Genomic DNA, 21485 nt, shown 5'->3' with positions numbered 1-21485 from the left:
ATTAAGATAAGCAAACGGGAAGTGGAAGGAAAAAAAGATTTAGTCAAAAGTTGGCATTCCTGGAAAAATCAGAAATGATCAAGTCGATGGTGCTTGTTACCCCTCACTTACCTCATCTGGACATGAAATTTCCACTAATGTTCTCTCACATTTTCTCATCCACTGGAGCACTTACTTCTGTGCTTGGCTCTTGTCTATACTGCATTTGTTTAATTTTGTATTCTTCAGCTGACATATGTTTGAAACAGAATGATAAGGGTTGGCTCTGTGTCCCCACCCAAATCTCATCTTGAAATGTAATAATCCCCATGTGCTGTGGGAGGGACCTGGTGGGAGGTGACTGAATCATGAGGGCAGTTTTCCCCATACTGTTCTCGTGATAGTGAGTGAGTTCTCATGAGATCTGATGGTTTCTTAAGTGTCTGGTATTTCCCCTGCTGGCACTCATTCTCTTCTTGCCTGGTGCCATGTTAAGACATGACTTTGCTCTTAATTCACCATCCACCATGATTGTGAGGCCTCCCCAGCCATGTGGAACTGTGAGCCCATTAAACCTCTTTTTCTTTATACACTACCCAGTCTCAGGTATGTATTTATTAGCAGTGTGTGAGAATGGACTAATACACAGAGCATAATAAAATACAAATTCTACTCGTAAAAGGAGGTGAATGTCCTAGTAGAAAAGACTGCTTAAAAAAATAAAAATAAAAATCAGGCTCTAGTGCTCTTCCCAAGTTTTTCCTCACCTTCCAGGCCCTCTCATTGGATGCTTACTGCTACTACCTTACCTCACCCCAGACGCAGAAGTGACTCCCCTACTGACACTGCAGCTCCAACACAGAGACAGTCTCCACTCCTTATTCTCTTCTGCACAATAAAAGAGGCACTAATGCTTCCGAAAAGAAATCTACTAAGTACTACCATATGAGAAAATATACGAAGAAAATACAGAAACTTAGGTTAGCAAAGTACTACAAAGTTTCCACTGCTACTTTTCTGGACTCAGTTTTCAAGGGCAGGTTTAAGTACAGGACAAGACATCTTCTCTGGGTCCCTCACCTCCCAGCTACCAGTGCGTCTTACTTTCTACCACAAAGCAAGCAGTCTTCTTTCTAACTCTACTATCAAATTTGTATTCATCAGTTTAAAAAATGTTTACTGAGTATACACTATAAGCCTTATCTGGCTCTCTGTAGGCTACAAAGGCCAATGATTCAGAAAACTCCCTGCTATCTATCAGACAATGATATACAAACATACATGCATCTAAATATATGTGTGAGTCGGGTGGAGTGGCTCACACCTCTAATCCCGGCTACTTGGGAGGCTGAGCTGGGGGGACCGCTTGGGCCCAGGAGGTCAAGGCTGCAGTATTTCTTTATGTATATACATATATTAATATAAATAAATAAGTGCATGTATGTCTTATATACAATGTAAGATAGTGATGACTGCTATAATAAAACAACACGGAGGGAATAAATGTAACCGAGAGTGATAGGGTTACACTCCTTGAAAATGCTTCTCTGAGAAAACTGGTATTTAAACTGAGAACCTAATGACAAGATAGAGCAAGCACTCTGAAAATCAATGAGGGGGGGTAAGTCCAGACAGAAGGAACAAGTTGGAAGGTGTGATACACGAAAGGGAAGTACCTAATACAGCATTTTAAAAGATCACTTCGGCTGCTGTGCAATGAATGAATTGTGAAAGGGCAAAGGTAGAAACAAGGAGCTGATGAGGAAGCCTTTGCAGCAGTCCAGCTAGCAACAGAGATAGAGAGAAAGACAAAGACTAGAGTTAGCGACAGTTTGGATGTGGAAGATAAGGGGATGAATGAAGGAAGATTCTAGGAGCTTAGGAGATTTTCCATTTAGTTATGGATTCCAAGTTAAAAAGAATTATCTTTTTTGACCAACTGATAATGTCACATTTACCTACTCAAGACACAATAAATAACCTCACTTTTCAAGCAAAACCCATGCCACACATAGTAGCACAACCTAGTAACTTAAAAGCTGATAAAATGACACCCTATTGATGCAACAGTGGTAAGCTGTATAATAAAGAATCTTATGTGGTTTTCTCACCTACAATTTCTTGAATTAAAATTTCATAGAATATACTAAAGGGAAAGGAAAAATAAAAAGAAGGGAAAAGAAAAGTATTTCTTAGGAAATGTCTTATTCCTAATACAGTGGTACTAATCAGAAATCTCTCATGGATCAAGGAGATGTGATGGGGAGTGGGGGTCTTTTTTAAAACCAATTGCAAAACACCTATAATTAACTGCAAGGCCTTTGTTTCCTCAAGGAAAGGTCCAAGGTAAAAAGAAAACAAAAGATATTTCAGGAAGTTGAACAGTCCTCTAGATGGAAAGAATAGGCCCTGATATGGGTAATAGGACCTTAGAAGAGAAAAGATCCCCCACTCCAAGAAAGAACTAGGACAGAAAGGAAGGAAATCCCCAGATGAAAGTTGCTCATGAGAATTACATAGAAATCAAATAGTACGCATTGCTTTGTTTCATTTCTTTGTGCTCCTCTAATGTAAAGTAGTTCACTTGCCTTTTGGACCCCCTCAGCCTCCCCAGAAGGGAAAGTGTGGGTTTGTGTTTGTTGTTTTGTGCTGATGGCGGGGGGAGTTCTTCATGATCATGATATTTTTTAAGAATCCGGGGTGGTTGTTTGATAGAATATTCCACAATTTGAATATACCTGATTATTCACTCATTAAATTCAAGATTTTTAAGAAATCTTAAATACAACATAGTTGATATTGTATCCTCGAGTTCTTCCATCACATCAAAAGTAAAATAAAAAGTCAATTTATCCCAAACTGATAAAGCTTGATTACTTAAGATGGCATCCATTAAATTTCCTCACAGAAAGTATGCCATTTTTTTCTTAGCAAATAATCTGTAGATTGATACTTTGAAACTGTGATGATCTTATATCCAAACAATTTTCACCCATTATTAAAAATGAACATTAATGATTCTTGCTTTAATCAATATCTACATTGTTCACTGCACAATGATTAAAAAAACATACAGACAAAGATCTTTGCCTGTCTTCTTTGTTGTTTCTGCAGTGGCTGAAACTGCCTAAAGAATAACATGCAAAGTAAGAGTTACTAAGTAAATGTATTAGTTAATCTGAGCAGCTGTAAGTCATTATTTTTACTGCTGTAATCTATGTCACCTACAAACATACTGCAGCATTATCCATTCCACTGTGAATGGACATTCAGACTGTATCCTGTTCTATTTATATAACAATGGTCCTTTGAATATTTTTGTACTTGTTGTCTGGAACTTTGTATATGAGCTTCCTGGATCTATGTGTAAGAGCACAACTGCTGGATAGTATGAAACTCTTATAAATTCTTTATTTAAAAAGATCAAATCTATTCACTTTTCTTTATCTCAGTTATCATAATACTTAATCATAATACTTACACAAACTACCAGCAGTCCAGGACTCTTGTACTGGCCTACTAGCAGAACTCCCCACTACTACAGTTGCCCCCATCCAAGCCACATAGTGGTCAGTGAAATTTTCTTAAGGTATATATACTATTGTATCTCTCTCCTGCCTACATCTCTCATGGGTTTACATTATACTACGAAAAAACCATAGACATATAATGAAATAGAAATTATGAACCAAAGGATAGGAGGTGTGACGGGTAGAGAGACAGCATAATATAAGCTTGTTTAATCAGAACACGAGAAAGGGCTATGCTAGACTCGCCCTAAGAAAACTTTTTTAAAGCCTAAAAGGCCTTAACCTAAACAAAATTAATGTATCTGCCAGACTAAACATCTATACCTTTTAAATAAAGGTAACAAAATCCAAACACACAATGTAACATTTACAATGTCTAGAATCCAATCAACAATTAAGAGATAGGTAAAGACGCAAAACGTGATTCATATCAGAAGGAAAATAGCTGACAGAAATAAACCCAGAAATGAAGACTCTTAAAACAGTTGTTACAAATACTATTATAAGTTACAGCTATTACAAACAGGTAATGTGATTTAGAGAAAAAAATAAACATGATGAGATAAACAAGAAAAAAACAAACATTTTAAGTTTTTAGATATTAAAATGACTAAAAAGTCCAATAATATATAAAAAGAATTATATACCATGACCAAATGGGATTTAGTCCTGGTATGCAAAGCTGATTCAACATCCAAAAATCAATTAATGTAATCCATCACATTAACAGGCTAAAGAAGAAAAATCCTATAATCATATAAATAGATGTAGAAAAAGCATTTAACAAAAATCAACAATCACTGAGTTCAGCAAACTAGGAATAAAGAGAAATTTCTTGTACTTGATAAAGAATATACACAAAAAGCCTACAGCTAACATTACACTTAATGACAAGAAACTGGATGCCTTCTCCTGAAAATCAGTAACAATACAAGAATGTCCCCTCTTACAACTCTTATTCAACATTTGACTACAGATTCCAGCTTATGAAGTATGTCAAGAAAAGGAAATAAAGAGTAAACAGACTGGGAAGGAATAAATAGAACTGTCTTCACTAGTGAATAAGATCACTGTCTATGAAGGAATTCCAAAAAAATCAGCAACAACAACAAAATTTTTGGAACTAATAAGCAATTATAGTAAGGTTACAGAATACAAATTAATATACAAAAGATTATCACATTCCTATATACCAGCAGTGAACAACTGGAATTTGACATTAAAATAATGCCATTTACATTAGTACTAAAGAAATAACATAGGCATGAATCTTAAAACACATACAGCGTATCTATGAGGAAAACTACAAAACTCTGATGAAAGAAATGGATGAAAATCTAAATGTAGAGATAACCAATGTACATGCATAGGAAGATTCAATATTGTTAAGATATCAATCCTCCTCAACATGATCTATAGGTTGAACACAATTAAAATCAAAGTCCTAACAATTTATTTTGTAGATATCAACAAACTGATTCTAAAGTTTACATGGAAAGGAAAAGACCCAGAATAGGCATCACAATATTGAAGAAAAAGAACAAATTCAAAAGACTAACAATACCCAACTTCAAGACTTACCATAAAGCTACAGACATCAAGACAGTATGGTATTGTCTAAGACAGACAAATTACTCAAGAGCCCAGAAATAGACCCACACAAATACAGTCAACTGAACTATGACAAAGAAGCAATGGCAATTAAATGGAGATAGTCTTTCCAAACAAAGGGTACTGGAATAACTGGATATTCATTACGTAAGAAAATTAATCTTGCCACAATCCTTATACCTTTCACAAAAATTAACTCAAAATGGATCTCAGACCTAAATATACATTGCAGAACTATAAAATTTCTAGAGAAAAAATAGAACATCTAGGTGACTTTGGTTTAGCAATGAGTTTTTACATATAACACCAAAAGCACAAACCATTAAAAACTGGCACATTTAACTTCATTAAAATGAAAATTTCTGCAGCCCAAATAACATTCTTAAAAGAATAAAGACACAGCCGGGCACGGCGGCTGATGCCTGTAATCCCAGCACTTTGGGAGGCCGAGGTGGGCAGATCACCTGAGGTCAGGGGTTCGAGACTAGCCTGGCCAACATGACAAAACCCCATCTCTACTACAAGTACAAAAAAAAAAAAAATTAGCAGGGCGTCGTGGCGGGTGCCTATAATCCCAGCTCCTCAGGAGGCTGAGGCAGGAGGATCACTTGAACCCGAGAGGCAGAGGTTGCAGTGAGCCAAGCTCACACCACTGCACTCCAGCCTGGACAACAAGAGTGAGACTCCATCTCAAAAAAAAAGAATAAAGACATAAGTTATAGACTGGGAGAAAATATTTACAAAACCCATACCTAAGAAAGAACTTGTATCCAAAATACACAGAGCTCTTAAAACTCAGTAAGAAAACAAACCACCCAATTGAAAAATGTTCAAAAGATCTGAAGAGACATCTCAATAAAAAAGAAACACAGATGGCAAATAATAGCATGAAAAGATGCTCAATATTATGTCATGAGGGAATTGCAAACTGAAACTATGAGATACTACTATGCGCCTATTAGAATGGCTAAAATCCAAAACACTGACAACAATAAATGTTGCCAAAGATGAAGGACACCTGAAGGAATGTCTCCAAGCTGAAATTTCTATAGCAAACACTGAAACAACAGAAATAGAGTACAAAATTTCCAACATAGTGGAGGGAGGAATGGGAAGGGTACATAAAATAAGAACAAGAGACTTTTTTTTAAAGTCATCATCAAAAAGAAGCCAAGAAAGAAAACAGAATCCAAACAATGGAACAAACAAAACCCCCAAAAAGTAGATTATATAAATAAATCAAAATATAATTTTAAATACAATAAATATAAATGGACTAAACTCTCCAACTAAAAGACAAGCTCCAGCAGGCTGAATAGAAAAACAATAAAATAAAAATCCAGTCCAAATTTAGATGTGCACTTCAAGAGACACACCTAAAACAACAGTTCACTGGCAGATGAAAAAGACAAAGAATGATACAAGGATAAAACAAAAATAAGCTTGTTTAGGAATATTAATATCATAATTAGACTTGAAAACAAACATTGGTCATTATGTTTTGATAGCCAAGGAAACATGATACACTGTAATATACCTATTATCTAAACAGGGACAAAACCTAACAAGCAAGGAAAAATTGGAAAATCACTTTTTCAAATATAGGTCCATCAAATATCCAAAAACATCACAAGAAGGCTGGATGTGGTGACTCATGCCTATAATCCCAGCACTTTGGGAGGCCGAGGTGGGCAGATTACTTAAGGTTAGGAGTTCGAGACCAGCCTGGCCAACATGGTGAAACCTCATCTCTAATAAAAATACAAAAAAATTAGCCAGCTGTGGTGGCAGGCACCTGTAGTCATAGCTACTCGGGAGGCTGAGGCAGGAGAATTGCTTGAACCCGGGAGGCAGAGGTTGCAGTGAGCCCAGATTGTGCCAATGCACTCCAGCCTAGGTGACAGAGCGAGACTTTGTCTCAAAAAAAAAAAAAAAAAAAAAAGCCGGGCACGGTGGCTCACGCCTGTAATCCCAGCACTTTGGGAGGCAGAGGTGGGCAGATCACGAGGTCAGGAGATCAAGACCATCCTGGCTAACATGGTGAAACCTCGTCTCTACTGAAAATACAAAAAATTAGCCGGGCATGGAGGCAGGCACCTGTAGTCCCAACTACTTGGGAGGCTGAGGCAAGAGAATGGCATGAACCTGGGACGGGAGCTTGCAGTGAGCCGAGATCATGCCACTGCACTCCAGTCTGGGTGACAGAGCGAGACTCTGTCTCAAAAAAAAAAAAAACACAGGCTGGGCGCAGTGGCTTATGCCTGTAATCTCAGCACTTTGGGAGGCCAAGGTGGGCAGATCACCCGAGGTCAGGAGTTCAAGACCAGCCTGGCCAACATGGTGAAACCCCATCTCTACTAAACTATAAAAATTGGCCAGGCATGGTGGTGGGTGCCTGTAATCCCAGCTACTCAGGAGGCTGAGACAGGAGAATCACTTGAACCCGGGAGGCGGAGGTTGCATTGAGCCGAGATCACACCATTGCACTCTAGCCTGGGTGACAGAGTGAGACTCCATTGTCTTAATTAAAAAAAAAAAAACAAAAAAAAAACTCACTAGAAGTTTTGAATATCCTAACAGGTAGGTTTGACCTCTTGAGTTATCTATAAGACATTGCATATAATAATTTGAGAATATACATTCTTTTCAGGAACATACAGAATATATATCAGAGTGACTTATTCCTTAGCCATAAAGCAATTTTCATCAAATCTCAAAGATTTTTAAATGAAAAAGATGATACTCTCTGACCACAAAGCAATTAAGTTAGAAATCAATAATAATAAAAAAAACTATTTTTTTTTCAGTTATTTAGAAATATATCACTAGGCTTGGCATGGTGGCTCACACTTGTAATTCTAGCACTTTGGGAGGACAAAGCAGGAGGATCACTAGAGCCCAGGAATTTGAGACCAGCCTGGGCAACATGGCAAAACCTGTCTCTACAAAAAATACAAAAACAACAACAACAACAAAAATTAGCCAGAAGTGGTGGCATGTGCCTGTAGTCCCAGCTACTCCAGTGGCTGAGGTGGGAGGATCACTTGAGCCTAGGAGGTCGAGGCTGCAGTGAGCCGTGATCACACCACTGCACTCCAGCCTCAATGATAGAGCAAGACTCTATCTCAAAAAATTAAAGAATTAAAATACATCACCAAATAACATATGAGTCAAAATCATAGCAGAAATCTGAAAATACTTAGAAATGAACAATCATGAAAAATATATCTCAAAGTTATTAAGTACAGTTTTCTGCCCAGAACCCTAGTTCAGGACATTGTCCCAACTGTTGTAAGTATTGTCAACCAAAAGCTGACTTGTCCTCAGCTTTCTGCCTAAGGTCATGCCCCTTCCTAGGGGCAGCCCACACCCACTAGATAGTTGATACAGGTGTACAAAGGCTGAATCCTCTTGCCCGAACTTGGAACAACTAAAAAAGACCAACAAATATTCATAGCTCTCTAAATTATTAGCTAATGCCTTTGTTGAGAGAGAATCAACTCAACTTTTCCCTTGGCTCAGTTTCCTTCATTCCCCCTCAAGTATTGGTCCCAAAAGTATTTCCCCCAATAAGCTTCCAGAGTCTACCTCCAAGGGATTACAAGCTATGATAAGAGGAGTACATTTGGAAAGCTGTTACAGTGATGTAGGCAAGGGATGACTCTACCTTAAACAAAGAGAATAGCAACAGAAATGCAGAGAAGTAGATAAATTCAAGAAATATTTAGGAGATGGTGGTGATAGTCTGCAAATTTCAAAACCACACAATGAGATATAATAGTAAACACCTTGTCATGAAGAACGTCTTCTTGATGATTATCAAAATTGAGGCTTTTCTATGTCCTGCCTCTGTAATCTACGACACTGCAGATGGTGGAAACTCCATCAGCCTTAGCCACTGAATAAGGATAGCACAGAACAAAACGCCTCCTTCTCACCCTACAACCTGACGAATGAGAATTGAACACACAGAATGAAGAAAAACTAAATCTGTGTTGTTTAAAGTGACAGGAAAGGGACAGTAAAAATGTGGTATAGTTGAGGTCTGGTGAACTAATGATAACTTCACAAATTCTAATTAAATTTAGCATATTACTAGAGTTTTCCAAGGATCTAGTTCAGAATCTACTGGGAAATTTGGCTGCCATGCACCATGTGACTACACTGAAAAATTCTGCTGTAGATACAAACAAGGAAACAGTTTAAATTCAAACAAATTGGGGAAATACACTCTACTATCAATGCATTACTCATTTTTTATTTGATCATAATTTTCCACTGATTTTATTGCTCTCTTTAAATCACAAAATAGTTATATTTAGTTTCATCATTATCAGTTTAGTTTTGGAGTATCATTCGAGTTGGCAGACCTCAGACTGAGGTGATGCACATTTGCATCAACAGTATTTGGGGTCTGTAATTATCCAGTAACTAGTAAACATATATATGTTGGAGTCTATGATTTATCCACTTCTCTACTACTACTGCACACACACACACACACACACACACACACACACACCCTTTCCTCGGTGTGTCATACACATATATACAAATAACTATATAAACATATTTAAATAAGACTGAATCAATATTCAGTACCTACAAAAATATAATCAAGATGTATTATACACTAAACAAACCAATACATGACACTATTTTATGACACTATTTCTTTGGCAGAGAAAGGCAAAACTGATTTTGCCTGCCTATTATTTCTCTCTACTTAGGCAAATAAAAATACTAGATCCCTAACTCTGCTCCAGGGATTGGAAATCAGTGCATTTCAGTGCACAGATTAGAGCAAAACGCTTCACACACAGGAAGTTTCCAAACAAAAAAAGCAACGTTTTTTTCACATTACAATGTGTTTCCACATTCCTGCCTGAATGTTATGCACAGCCTTTTCCAACAGAGTAATAGAAAAAGGAAAAAAATGGTATACACGAATGACTAACAATAAAACAAGAGAAAGAAGATGAAGGACTGAGAGAAATAAAAGGAGACAGAAACAGCAAATTTAACAGTAAAAGACAGAAAAAGAACTTGTGAAATTATGCTTAAACCCAAATGTGCATGTTGGAATAATAAAAGAAAATGTAAGCACCCACTGGAAAAGAAAGAAGATAAAAAGCCACAGAACACAAGTTCCTGTCTCCCAGGGAATATCATTCTAATCTCAAATGACCACATCACTTCAATAATAGGAAAACAGCAAAATAAACATCTCATTATTTAATGGATTTCACATACATTATTTTAATGCCATTTTCTTTAACATAACTTTTCCTTAGGCGTTATTCAATCTCCTTAAATATTAAATGTCTTTTCCTGAAGACGAAATTGGCAAATAAATTAACAAGATGTAAGATTGTGAAGAAGGTATAAATTGTAATGTTTTTGCAAAGGTTTCTTCCATATAACCTTAACCCCAGAGTCATATATAACATGTGAAAATTTTTCTAAGCTGCATGAAATAGACAAAATAAAAAGATTTCTGACTTAGCCACATATTTTTATCCCTCTTAAGTATGAATTATTGGTTGTATATAAACAACAAAAGTAACTTTTTAAAAAAATGTTGTATTATGCCAAAAGGAAGATGAGAAGAATAGGCAAAGGCAAACAGCCAGGGCAGAAAAGAAAGGACTACCATAGCCCCCACACACTACGCAGAGACAGGGCAGACACACTACGTCAGAAGACTAATAGTAAAATAAGTCAAATGGGAGAGCCAGACTTTCAAAGAACATAAGATGTCATGGGAACAGGCTGGTGTAAAGGCAATAAGGTTCAGTAAAAGACTTTCATGCATTTGAATCTTAGATTCCTATAAATTTCTATTAGTCCAGCCTAATGAACACAAGGACAGCCTACAAGAATTGATGACTCGTAGTCATTAACAAGTATATACTGAATTTATTTGAATAATCCTAGATCATTTTGTTTCAATTATCTATTTGCTGAAAGTTTATCATGTTTTGCTTAATATTCCTTTTTTTCCCCAGGTATCTCTATTATAAAATTGAAGATTAAGGGGGAAAAGGGAGAAAATTATAGTCAAATTCTGGTCTATAAATATTACAAAAGAACTTTAAAATATGTGATTGCTTAATTCATTTCTATACATATATATACATATTTCATTTTGATTCATTCACCAAATAACCACTTGCTGAATATATACTCTGTAACAAGCATTAAGTATTAGAAATACAAAGAAAACTAACTCATGGTCAATTTTACTACAAAACAGTAACCAGCCAGATGTGGTGGCTCACACCTGTAATCAGAGCACTTTGGGAGGCCAAGGCAGGGGGATCACTTGAGGTCAGGAGTTTCAGACTAGTCTGGCCAACATGGTGAAACCTCATATCTATTAAAAACACAAAAATTAGCCAGGCGTGGTGGTGCATGCCTATAGTCCCAGCTAAGTGGGGGCTAAGGCAGATGAATTACTTGAACCCGGGAGGCAGAGGTTGCAGTGAGCTGAGATCACGCCACTGCCCTCCAGCCTGGGCAACAGAATGAGACTCTGTCACAAAAAAAAACCACCACAACAACAAAAATTTTACTATAAAATAGTAACCAAATTAATATAAAGCAATCATTTGCAAAGAAAAATAAAATTTATATATTGCAGAGAATCCTATACTATTTTAAGAAAAGAGCAATCCATCAATACAAATCAGTACATGTGGGGAAAAATATTTCTATATCAAACTAAGTCTTGGGAACACTGCGAGTCATGGGCAACACTTTATGAGATATTGCTCCTGTTTGTTATTATATTTTCTTTTTCTTTAACAACTATTTTAACTCAATCATCACTCCTTTCCTCTTTTAATAGTTACTTGAGAAAAATGTGCCTTATATTGTTATTGGGTAGAATGGTCATTATATATCCACAAGGTCTAATTAGTATATAGTGCTGTTCAAGTCCTCTATTCCCTCCCTTACTGATCTCTCTAGATGTTGCATCCATTACTAATAGTGTGCTATTAAAGTCTCCAACTATTATTGTAGAATTAGTCTGTTTCTCCCTTCAATTCCGTCAATGTTTATCTTAAGTATTTTAGGGCCATGTTTTCTGGTACATATATATTTATAATTGTTAATCAATATAAAATGTCCTTCTTTGTCTCTTATAATAGTTTTGGACTTAAATTTTATCTTGTCTGACATTAGTATGCCACCCCGGCTCTCTTTTGATTACTATTTGCATGGGATATCTTTTTCCATCCTTTCACTTTCAACCTATTTGTGTCTCTGCATCTAAAGTGAGTTTCTTACAGACAGCATATAGTTGGGTCACTTTTTTAAATCTATTCTTCCCTCTGCCACAATAAGATATTACTCTACACACACACTAGGATGGCAATAGTTTTCCTTATAAAAGAAAGAAAATAACAAGGGTTGGCAAGGATATGAAGAGATTGAAACCCTTATACATTCTTGGTAGAAATGTAAAATGGGACAGCCAGCATGGAAAATAATTTGCTAGTATCTCCAAAAGTTACACATAGAAGTACCATATAACCCAGCAATTTCACTTCTAAGAATATACCCAAAATAATTGAAAACAGGTATACAAATAAATACATGGACATAAATGTTCATAGCAGTACCATTTACAATAGGCAAGAGGTAAAAACAACCCAAATGTCCATCAACAGATAAATAAATAGATAAGGCCAAGTGCAGTTGCTCATGTCTATAATCCCAGCACTCTGGGAGGCCAGTGTGGGTGAATCACTTGAGCCCAGGAATTCAAGATCAACCGAGGCAACATGGTGAAAACCCACTACAAAAAAATACAAAAATTAGTCAGGCATGGTGGCAGACACCTGTAGTCCTAGCTACTCAGGAGGGTAAGGCAGGAGGATTAGTAGAGCCCAGGAGATTAAAGCTGCAGTGAGCTGGGATCACACCACTGCACTCTACCCTGGGTAAAAGAGCGGGAAAAAAATAAAAAATAGACAAAATGTGGCATGTACATACAATAGAAAATTATCCAACCATAAAAAGGGATTAACGGTAGAACATGGATGAACCTTAAAAACACTATTCTGTGTGAAAGAAACCAGACACAAAAGTTCATATGTTGTGATTCCATTTATTTATATGAAATATCCCCAGAATAAGTAAATCCACAGAGACACAATGTAAATTAATGGTTGTCAGGGACTAGATGGAAAGAAAATAAGAAGTAGATACTAATAAGTACAGAGTTTCTTTGGGGAGTAATGAAGATGTTCTGAAATTAGATAGTGATTACAGTTACACAACCTTGTAAATATATCAAAAATCACCGAATTGCGCACTTTAGAAGGCTGAATTGTATAGTATTAAAAATTTATCTTAATTTTTAAAAATCTAATCTTTAGTATAAAAATCTGAACAAGTTACCTCCAGGCCAGAGGGTAGGGGAGAACTGACTTGGAAGGATCATGAGGGAAATCTCCAGGGAAACAGTATGTTCAGCACCTTGGTGGGATTCTAAGTTATATATATATGCATATGTCAAAATCAACAAATACAGACTTAAGATTTGTTCACATTATATTGTGTGCAAATTTGTCATCAAAATAACAAAACTATACAAATACTGAATTCAATTAATAACACATGTTGAAGTATTTAATGGGACATATACTGGTTGTGCAATTTACTCTGAAATGCAACAAAAATAAAATGGATTAGTATATGAACAGATAAGTGGTAAAGCAAATCTAGAAAAAGGTTAATAGTGGGATCTCAGTGTTGGGTATATGAGTATAAACTGTAACAATTATTTCAAAATGCTGTATGATTGAAATTTTTCAAAATAAAATATTTGGGGAAAAGTTAATGAATAAAAAAAATCTGCAAGTCATGAATACTATGCAGAAATTTAGAAAATAGTTATAAGACAGAGAATGACTGGGTGGCAGTATTAGAGCATCTTCTCTTGAAGACATGATACTTAGGCTAAGATATGAAAGACTGCAAGGAGTTATTTTTGTGAAGATATCAGCAAGAGTCTGCTAGGTCCTGCCATCCCCCTTCACCCTGCAAAAGATTTAAAAAAAAAAAAAACTTATCCTAAGGCCCTGAAATTTGCTGTGTTCAAGTAAACTAATGTGACTGAAGTATGGTAGGCAAAGAAGGGAATAGTATACAATAAGACTGGAGAGAAAAGCAGGTGTCAAATTACATAGGGATAGTAGTCAGAGTAAAGAATTGTGATTTTTATCTAAATTCAATGGAGTCATTACAGAATTTAAAGCAGAAATGGGCTGGGATGAGATGAAATATGTCCTCGTTCTTTAAAGATTTTAAATATCTCACTGTCAGCTATGTGAAATGTTTAAGAAATGAGGTAAAGAAACTATTGCCACAGTCCCTGCAAAACACAAAAGTAGTTTGGAGGAGAGTGGTAGTAATGAAGACAGTGTATATGAGATGAACTGACAATGCCTACTGATGTATTTACAACAGGACGATGAGGAAAAGAGGCATCCAGGAGAGACTCAGTTTTGGCCTGACTGAAAGGGGTGACATTTATTGAGATTTGGAAATTCTGGGAGAAGTAGGTTTGTAGTATGGTAGACCTGAGGATCAAAAAAAAAGTTTTTATTTAAATTGGGCATGATTTGGGATTGTAAGAAAGACAAGCAAAGGAAAAGAATCTGAATAATCTGGAAGTTGTTAAAGGACAGGTTTTAGATTCACAATTTATTTTCCTTTCAAGAATCAATTTTGACTTGATTGTATTAAGGACCTTTGGCCCAGTAAAAAGATCAAACTTCAATGGAAATCAAGCCCACTGATTACTGTTGTCTATCATTGAGGTTAAAGACAAACTGAGGATCAATAGCTCTGTATCTCTCAACTTAGATAGATCAAAGGAAAAAATCAGGAACAAGAATGAGAGAAACCAGGTAGTCCAAAAAACAAATACATACAAGTAACATATTAAATCTTAACTGTCTCTCACCTCATCAAGGATAGGAGACTGTCTGCTTCTTTAATTCCATGTATAACACATTTGAGTACCTTACAGTATTTTACACAAAGTAGTCACTCAAATTTTAGCTGCCACCCTCTAATCCCATTAGTTTAGACACAGTATAATAAAAAGTCTGTGGTCTTTGGAGCCAAATAAACCTAAATTTAAACCAGGGTCCACCACTCAATAGTTCTGTGACCTTGAGCAAATTACTTACCATTCCTAATCATCAGTTTCCTTAAATGTAAACAAAAATAATTAAACCCAAGAATTAGCATTAGAAACAACATTTCCAAAGTGCCTGGCCTAGGGAAGAAATGCTCCATAAACTGGAGTTACCATTATGTAAAAGGCACTTAATTCATCAATGCTCAATACAGTGAGTTTCCTACTTTGGCAGCATAGATTAATGTTTCCAGAAGAAAAGCAAAGACATGAGAGAGGAGGAAATCACATAAAACAGGATAAATTTCATTTTCATCACATAACACAGAAAGAATTAAGAGAGAACTCCATGAATAGGTATAACACATGGACAATCAACAACTTACAAATGGATAGGTTCAAAGGTTTGATTATAAATCAGCTGTTTAGAACTAGGAACACATTTTCACATGGAATCATAATCATAGTTAAAATGTGATATATCTCAATAAAATCAGTAGTAAAAAAACTTACAAAATATCAAACAACATAGAAAGACAACAGACTTTAATAAAACATAATTTAATTTATTTTAGAAAGTAGCACTTCAAGGAAAAGATTTTATGCAAGGCTTCTGAGGTGATTCAGAAGAGATTTTCAGAGACATTCTAAAAGCTTTGTAAGAGCTGATGACCCTAGTTCTTTATGGCTATTTTACCTCAGATTTTATGGTTTCCCTTTCTTTCAGTATAAGCAAAACACCAGTACTCTTATACTTAATAGCCATGATTGCTATTATTTATTTCACAAGCAAGAGAGAGTAATTGGGGAAGAATTAGAAGAAAGATAGGAAAGAGAAAGGAGTCATAAAGGATGTGCCCAAGTACAAAGAAAAAAGACTTAGATTAGATTAGGTAACCTCAGTAGGAAAAAATAAAAAATGAAAAGGAGGTAAAGCACAGCATTAAAATATTGAGGGAGGAAAGCAAAGTGATGAGAACTAGTTAGACAGAGGCCCATCATGATGAACTGGTTATCTTAAAGGTGACAGGTTATAACAAAAGTGGAAAATGGCCAGGTGCATTGGCTTATGCCTGTAATCCCGGCACTTTGGGAGGCTGAGGTGGGCAGATCACCTAAGGTCAGGAGTTCGAGACCAGCCTGGCCAGTATGGTGAAACCCCGTCTCTACTAAAAATACAAAAAAATTAGCTGGCATTGTGGTGTGTGCCTGCAATCCCAGCTACTCAGGAGGCGAAGGCAGCGGAATCACCTGAACCCGGGAGGCAGAAGTTGCAGTGAGCAGAGATCGCGCCACTGCACTCCAACCTGGGCAACAAGAGTGAAAACTCTGTCTCAAAAAAAAAAAAAAAAAAAAAAAAAAAGAAAGAAGAAAAGGCATGAAAGCAAGCAAAGCAATCCACAGCCTGCCATTACACAAAGGGAATGCTCGCAAGTCCAAAATTCACCATTCAAAATGTGGCACTGCAGTGTAACTGTAAATTTTCTTCTAATCCCTTTATTTCCGTAAATTTCTCTAAATACTGTCCTTTTTTATGTAGATACTATAATAATAATAGTAGTATTATTATATCCAGTGAGGTTGATAATATCTAACCTAGAACTAGAAAAAGCTTTTTAAATGTAAAGATGTCTGACAGGATGGAATTAAACTATTTTAGAAAACTATCCTCAAAAGCCAGTAGGTATATTACATGCCTCTTAGGCAATGAGGAACACCAGTGATTTCAAACCATGAACAGAAACTTTTGATTTTTCTCCATAAAGAAACCACAGAATCAGTTCTATATAGTCCAATTTATTTAGCTGTTGAGCAAATGTTCCTATGAAGTACTGAAATGCTTTTTGAAATGTTAATGATTCTGAAAAAAAATAATGAAGAGATGAAGTAGTCAGATAAAATAAGATTTTCTATGGTCTGGTCTTAAATCCAGGACCTATATCAATAAGACAGATTTTTGCAAAGCGAACAACAAAACACACTTAATGATGAGCAAAGCCCAAATAATTTAGACAGAACCAACTACAAACAAGGATGCAACAAGCCAAACTGCTTTTCAGGTCACTAAAGACCTGCTAAGTTAGACTGTCCCACTTCCAAAGAACACGCTTACTAGTACAAGCGATCACTTCCAGACCAATAAGATATTTCTACATATCACAACCATATGAACTTTGCCAAATCAAATGCTCTCTAGAGGCAGAAAATTGATCTAAATAATCTTAATGAGAAAACAGGCCTACAGAAATGTTCGTGTGGCACGATGAGATGCTTGGACTGAGGCGTGCAGGAATGCTGAGAAAATGCTGGGATCCCTGACTACAAGCATTGCCTAATTTCTCTCATCTCTGTACAAATTTCTGTCAAATGTATACAATTACTGATTTGATTATTAAACCTGCGAAGTTATTTAACAATATTGTTAATCCATGATAATAGCATGCCCTTACACATTTTCTCAATTAGCAGATACCAAAAATAGTTCTCATGACCGCCAAGAATATTTTTAAAATTAAAAAGTTGCGAGCCGTGGGCGGTGGCTCACGCCTGTAATCCCAGCACTTTGGGAGGCTGAGGCGGGTGGATCACCTGAGGTCAGGAGTTCGAGACCAGCCTGGTCAACACAGTGAAACTCCATCTCTATTAAAAATACAAAAAATTAGCTGGGCGTGATGGCAGGCACCTGTAATCCCAGCTACTAGGGAGGCTGAGGCAGGAGAATTGCTTGAACCCGGGAGGCGGAGGTTGCAGTGAGCCGAGATCGTGCCATTGCACTCCAGCCTGGGCAATGAGAGCAAAACTCCACCTTAAAAAAAAAAAAAAAAAAGAAAAAGAAAAGAAATTAAAAAGTTGGGAAACACTGCCCAAATACAAGTACATGTAAAACAGCCATTAAAAACTCCTCCAGTCTACCTTTTATTCCAATTTAGATCATTCAGTTCTAATTTCCCACATCTATTTTATCTTTCCCATCTAACAAGATTAAGTTGATACCTAACATCTTAGAAAAAGGCAAAAACTTAAAGAACTATGTCACATATGGTAACTTCATTTTAATCCAAATGTTCTTAATTTTAACAAACCACATTCAACTATGTACATATAAATTGACATTAAACTTATATCCAATCTCTAGAATTCTTAAGACAATTCCTTCTTCGAATTAGCCTGTGATTTTGTCTTACAAAAGAGCTATGTATAGTTAAGGTCAAATTACTCTTTAAAGTCTCCTTTAATAATAGAATTTGGTAATTCAACTGATACATTCTTCCAGAGCAACAAGTAATCAAAATCTAAAACTATTAAAGTATTATTTGCTCTATGGGAATTACTTATTACCTGTTGACTCAACCGTATCTGCTGAAAGACACAGAAATCCTACCAAAGTTAATTTAAGGACTTACCAATTTCCCTTGCAATTCTGACAGCTTCTTCTGCATCCTGTAAAAGCAGGAAATGAGACTCAACATTAATCCCATGAGGCATTGCACAATGTCTTTAGGGCAGTCATATATTGCACTACTGTCTCCTCCGATTCATTTAATGTTCAATTTTACTACCTTCTAACCCTTTTCATTCAGAGAAATGTAAAATTAATACCATAAGTGGAATGTAAATTCTACCTCATCATTATTATATTAAGAAACTCAAAGCAGTTGAAATGAGCTGGCAGGAAGCACCACCAGAATTGCCAATGATTTGGTGCCGTTGCCGGAATTTAATGGCAGAATTTAGATGTTTACAATCAATACTGAATCATAAATCAGGTCATTAAAGCTTGTCCGCAGCCAGCCTGTTTCTGTCCAATATTATGTGTCATGTTTTCCTAGATTCTGTCAGCAGGGGGAGTTGATTCTCTATTGTTTGGGAGTAGTTGATCGATTTTCCAGAAATATAAAAGTTAATTTCCAGTACCTACAGGAATTACGAATTGTTCCAAAAAATCCCTTTGGTAATCTGCATTACCTTTTCTTTTCTACTGTTTCTTTCTTTTTTTTTTTTTCAGGTACATATTTTATCTCTACAACTGTATCTTGTTACATAATTAAAACTTTAATTTCAATGAACCAATTACTGGAGAAAAAAACTCCAAAAAGCAAAAGAAAGAAAACGCCTTCCTAAACAGTAAGGGGTAAAAGTTTATCCATTTAAGGATTAGTTATTGCTAAATATTAACCAATGCCACTTCTACCTCTAAGAAGATGAAAAGACAAAAACTTCCCTTGAATCTAAGTAATTTCACTGATCATTAACCCTCACCTAACACATCCAACACAGGACACTGCTGAATCATTTCCCCAAATAACAATAAAGATGATGTTGAAATCTAAGCCTCCTTCGTGTGTGTGTGTGTGTGTGTGTGTGTGTGTAATTCAGTGACACAAACTAAACTACCACAAAGACTGACAATATTGTTTTGAAACCACAGCTGGTAAGTGTGACTGAATTTTTAGAAAACGACTAAAATACTGAAGTGAAGCCCAGTGTTTTTAAGCTTTTAAGCTAATACATTTAAAATGTAGAGCAACCATGTCAGAATCCTCCGAGAAAGGGGGGAGAGGGGGGATGTTTATAACTGGTTCACTTATGTCTAATAAAAAAAATCTTCCTTAAAGTTCTTCAGTACCTAATAACATCCCCTGAATAAGGAGGTTGGCAGGGGAAGTTGTCAGAAAAATTTAATTTCCTTTCATTAGCCAGTCTGCTCCACAAATAGGTGCTTGTTAAGTTCAAAGGGGTCCTGAAAGCGACATCAGTTTTAAGTTGTTTTTTTTTTTTTTAACTCCAAGCAGTCACATCTGCTAATGAGATTTTCCAAATAACAATTGTTTTCAAGTCAGAGATAAATCTATATCTCCCCCTCTATGCCTTCCAAAATCAAGGTTTACTGCTTTATTACACCTTGCTGTTTTTGCTGACCCTACATTCTCCAAATTTTAGCTTAAAGGGATGAAAATCCATGAAAAGGGTCATTTAAGAATGTTAGTGGTTTCCACACATTGAGTTGGAAGGTTCTTTGTTCCAGCCAGTGACAGTTATTGGAGAATACTTCCCCTTAATAGCCTCTCTGTCAGGAAGTGTTAAACCTGCCAAATGCGAACAATTAGTGCCTCTTGAACAAAATACAGGAAGAGTGATGGCTGATGAAGACTGGATTATAATAAACCTAGAAGAAAACTTTTAACATTTCTTTCCAACGTGATGAGAGAAAATAAACTGCTATCTAAAAAGTTCATCACTTCAGAGAACTAACAGGCAAGTTTTAAAAGGTAATTCAAAAATTCATTAGACATATTTTGTCACTTATTTGTATATACATGTTATAGCTGTGTGTGTGTGGATATATAAAACCACATCTATATCTGACACAGCAAACTAAAAATTCCACTGCCACAAATCCAACACTTCTATAGCATGCCACAAAGCAAGCTTATCTTTCAACTTAACAGCATGCTACGTTTTCTTACTACGAAAATCAAATTCTTCTAAATGAACTTTCAAATAAAATCAAGCTGCCTTAAAAATTAACTTTTCACTTGTCACTCATTCATCCAAAAATACTTTACTGAGGACCTATTATGCACTGGACATTAAAAGCTCTTATTACTGTTTCAATAATGAACTACTAAATATTATACACTCAGCTCCAATATGGTCTTTGAGAACATGAAGTTTTATTATCAGGCTCTACAAAATTACTTTTGAAGAGATAAAAAGCCCTATATAGCTCCAAATTCAATGGCACTAAGTGACATCACACTGTAAAGGTTGTCTATAACATCATAAGTTTAAAATTTTAATCAAACTCTGAATCAACTAAAAAAAGGACCAACAATCATCACAAAAGATTAAATTAAAAGCTCACAGAAAAACAGTTCCAGAAGGATACTATCTATGCTCAGCCTTGCTCCTAATTACAGATATACAAATTAAAACAATGAGATCTCACTTTTCCTCTAGCAAATTAAAATCTGATAATGGCCAGGATGACAAAGTTAAATACTTCTCATATTACTGGTGTCACAGAAAATGGTATAAACTTTTTTAAAAGAAATTGTCAGTATCTATCAAAAGTTTGAGGACACGTTATCGTTTGTTCTGAAATTTTACTCCTGGGAAGTCATCCTACAGATATACCCACATGAGTGGACACAGAGAGACATACAAAGAAATTCATTATTTTGAACTTGTTGGTGGTGTTTTAATAA

At 35.9% G+C, this 21485-nt stretch overlaps 1 protein-coding gene across 2 annotated transcripts in view; it reads right to left on the bottom strand.

Annotated features, from left to right (window-relative positions):
* The window catches only part of PCCA (propionyl-CoA carboxylase subunit alpha), a 454909-nt gene that overhangs the window by 287515 nt on the left and 145909 nt on the right, over positions 1 to 21485 (bottom strand). For both annotated transcript variants that reach the window (XM_054445844.2, XM_054445846.2), the window contains exon 8: positions 18681 to 18717. In XM_054445844.2, coding sequence (XP_054301819.1) covers positions 18681 to 18717 — 37 coding nt within the window. The remainder of the gene's footprint in view (positions 1 to 18680; positions 18718 to 21485) is intronic.

Source organism: Pongo pygmaeus, chromosome 14, assembly GCF_028885625.2.
Source record: "Pongo pygmaeus isolate AG05252 chromosome 14, NHGRI_mPonPyg2-v2.0_pri, whole genome shotgun sequence".
Taxonomy (NCBI): Eukaryota; Metazoa; Chordata; class Mammalia; order Primates; family Hominidae; genus Pongo; species Pongo pygmaeus.
The sequence above is the reverse complement of the archived record's forward strand: the minus strand, read 5'-3'. Positions and strand labels throughout refer to the sequence as shown.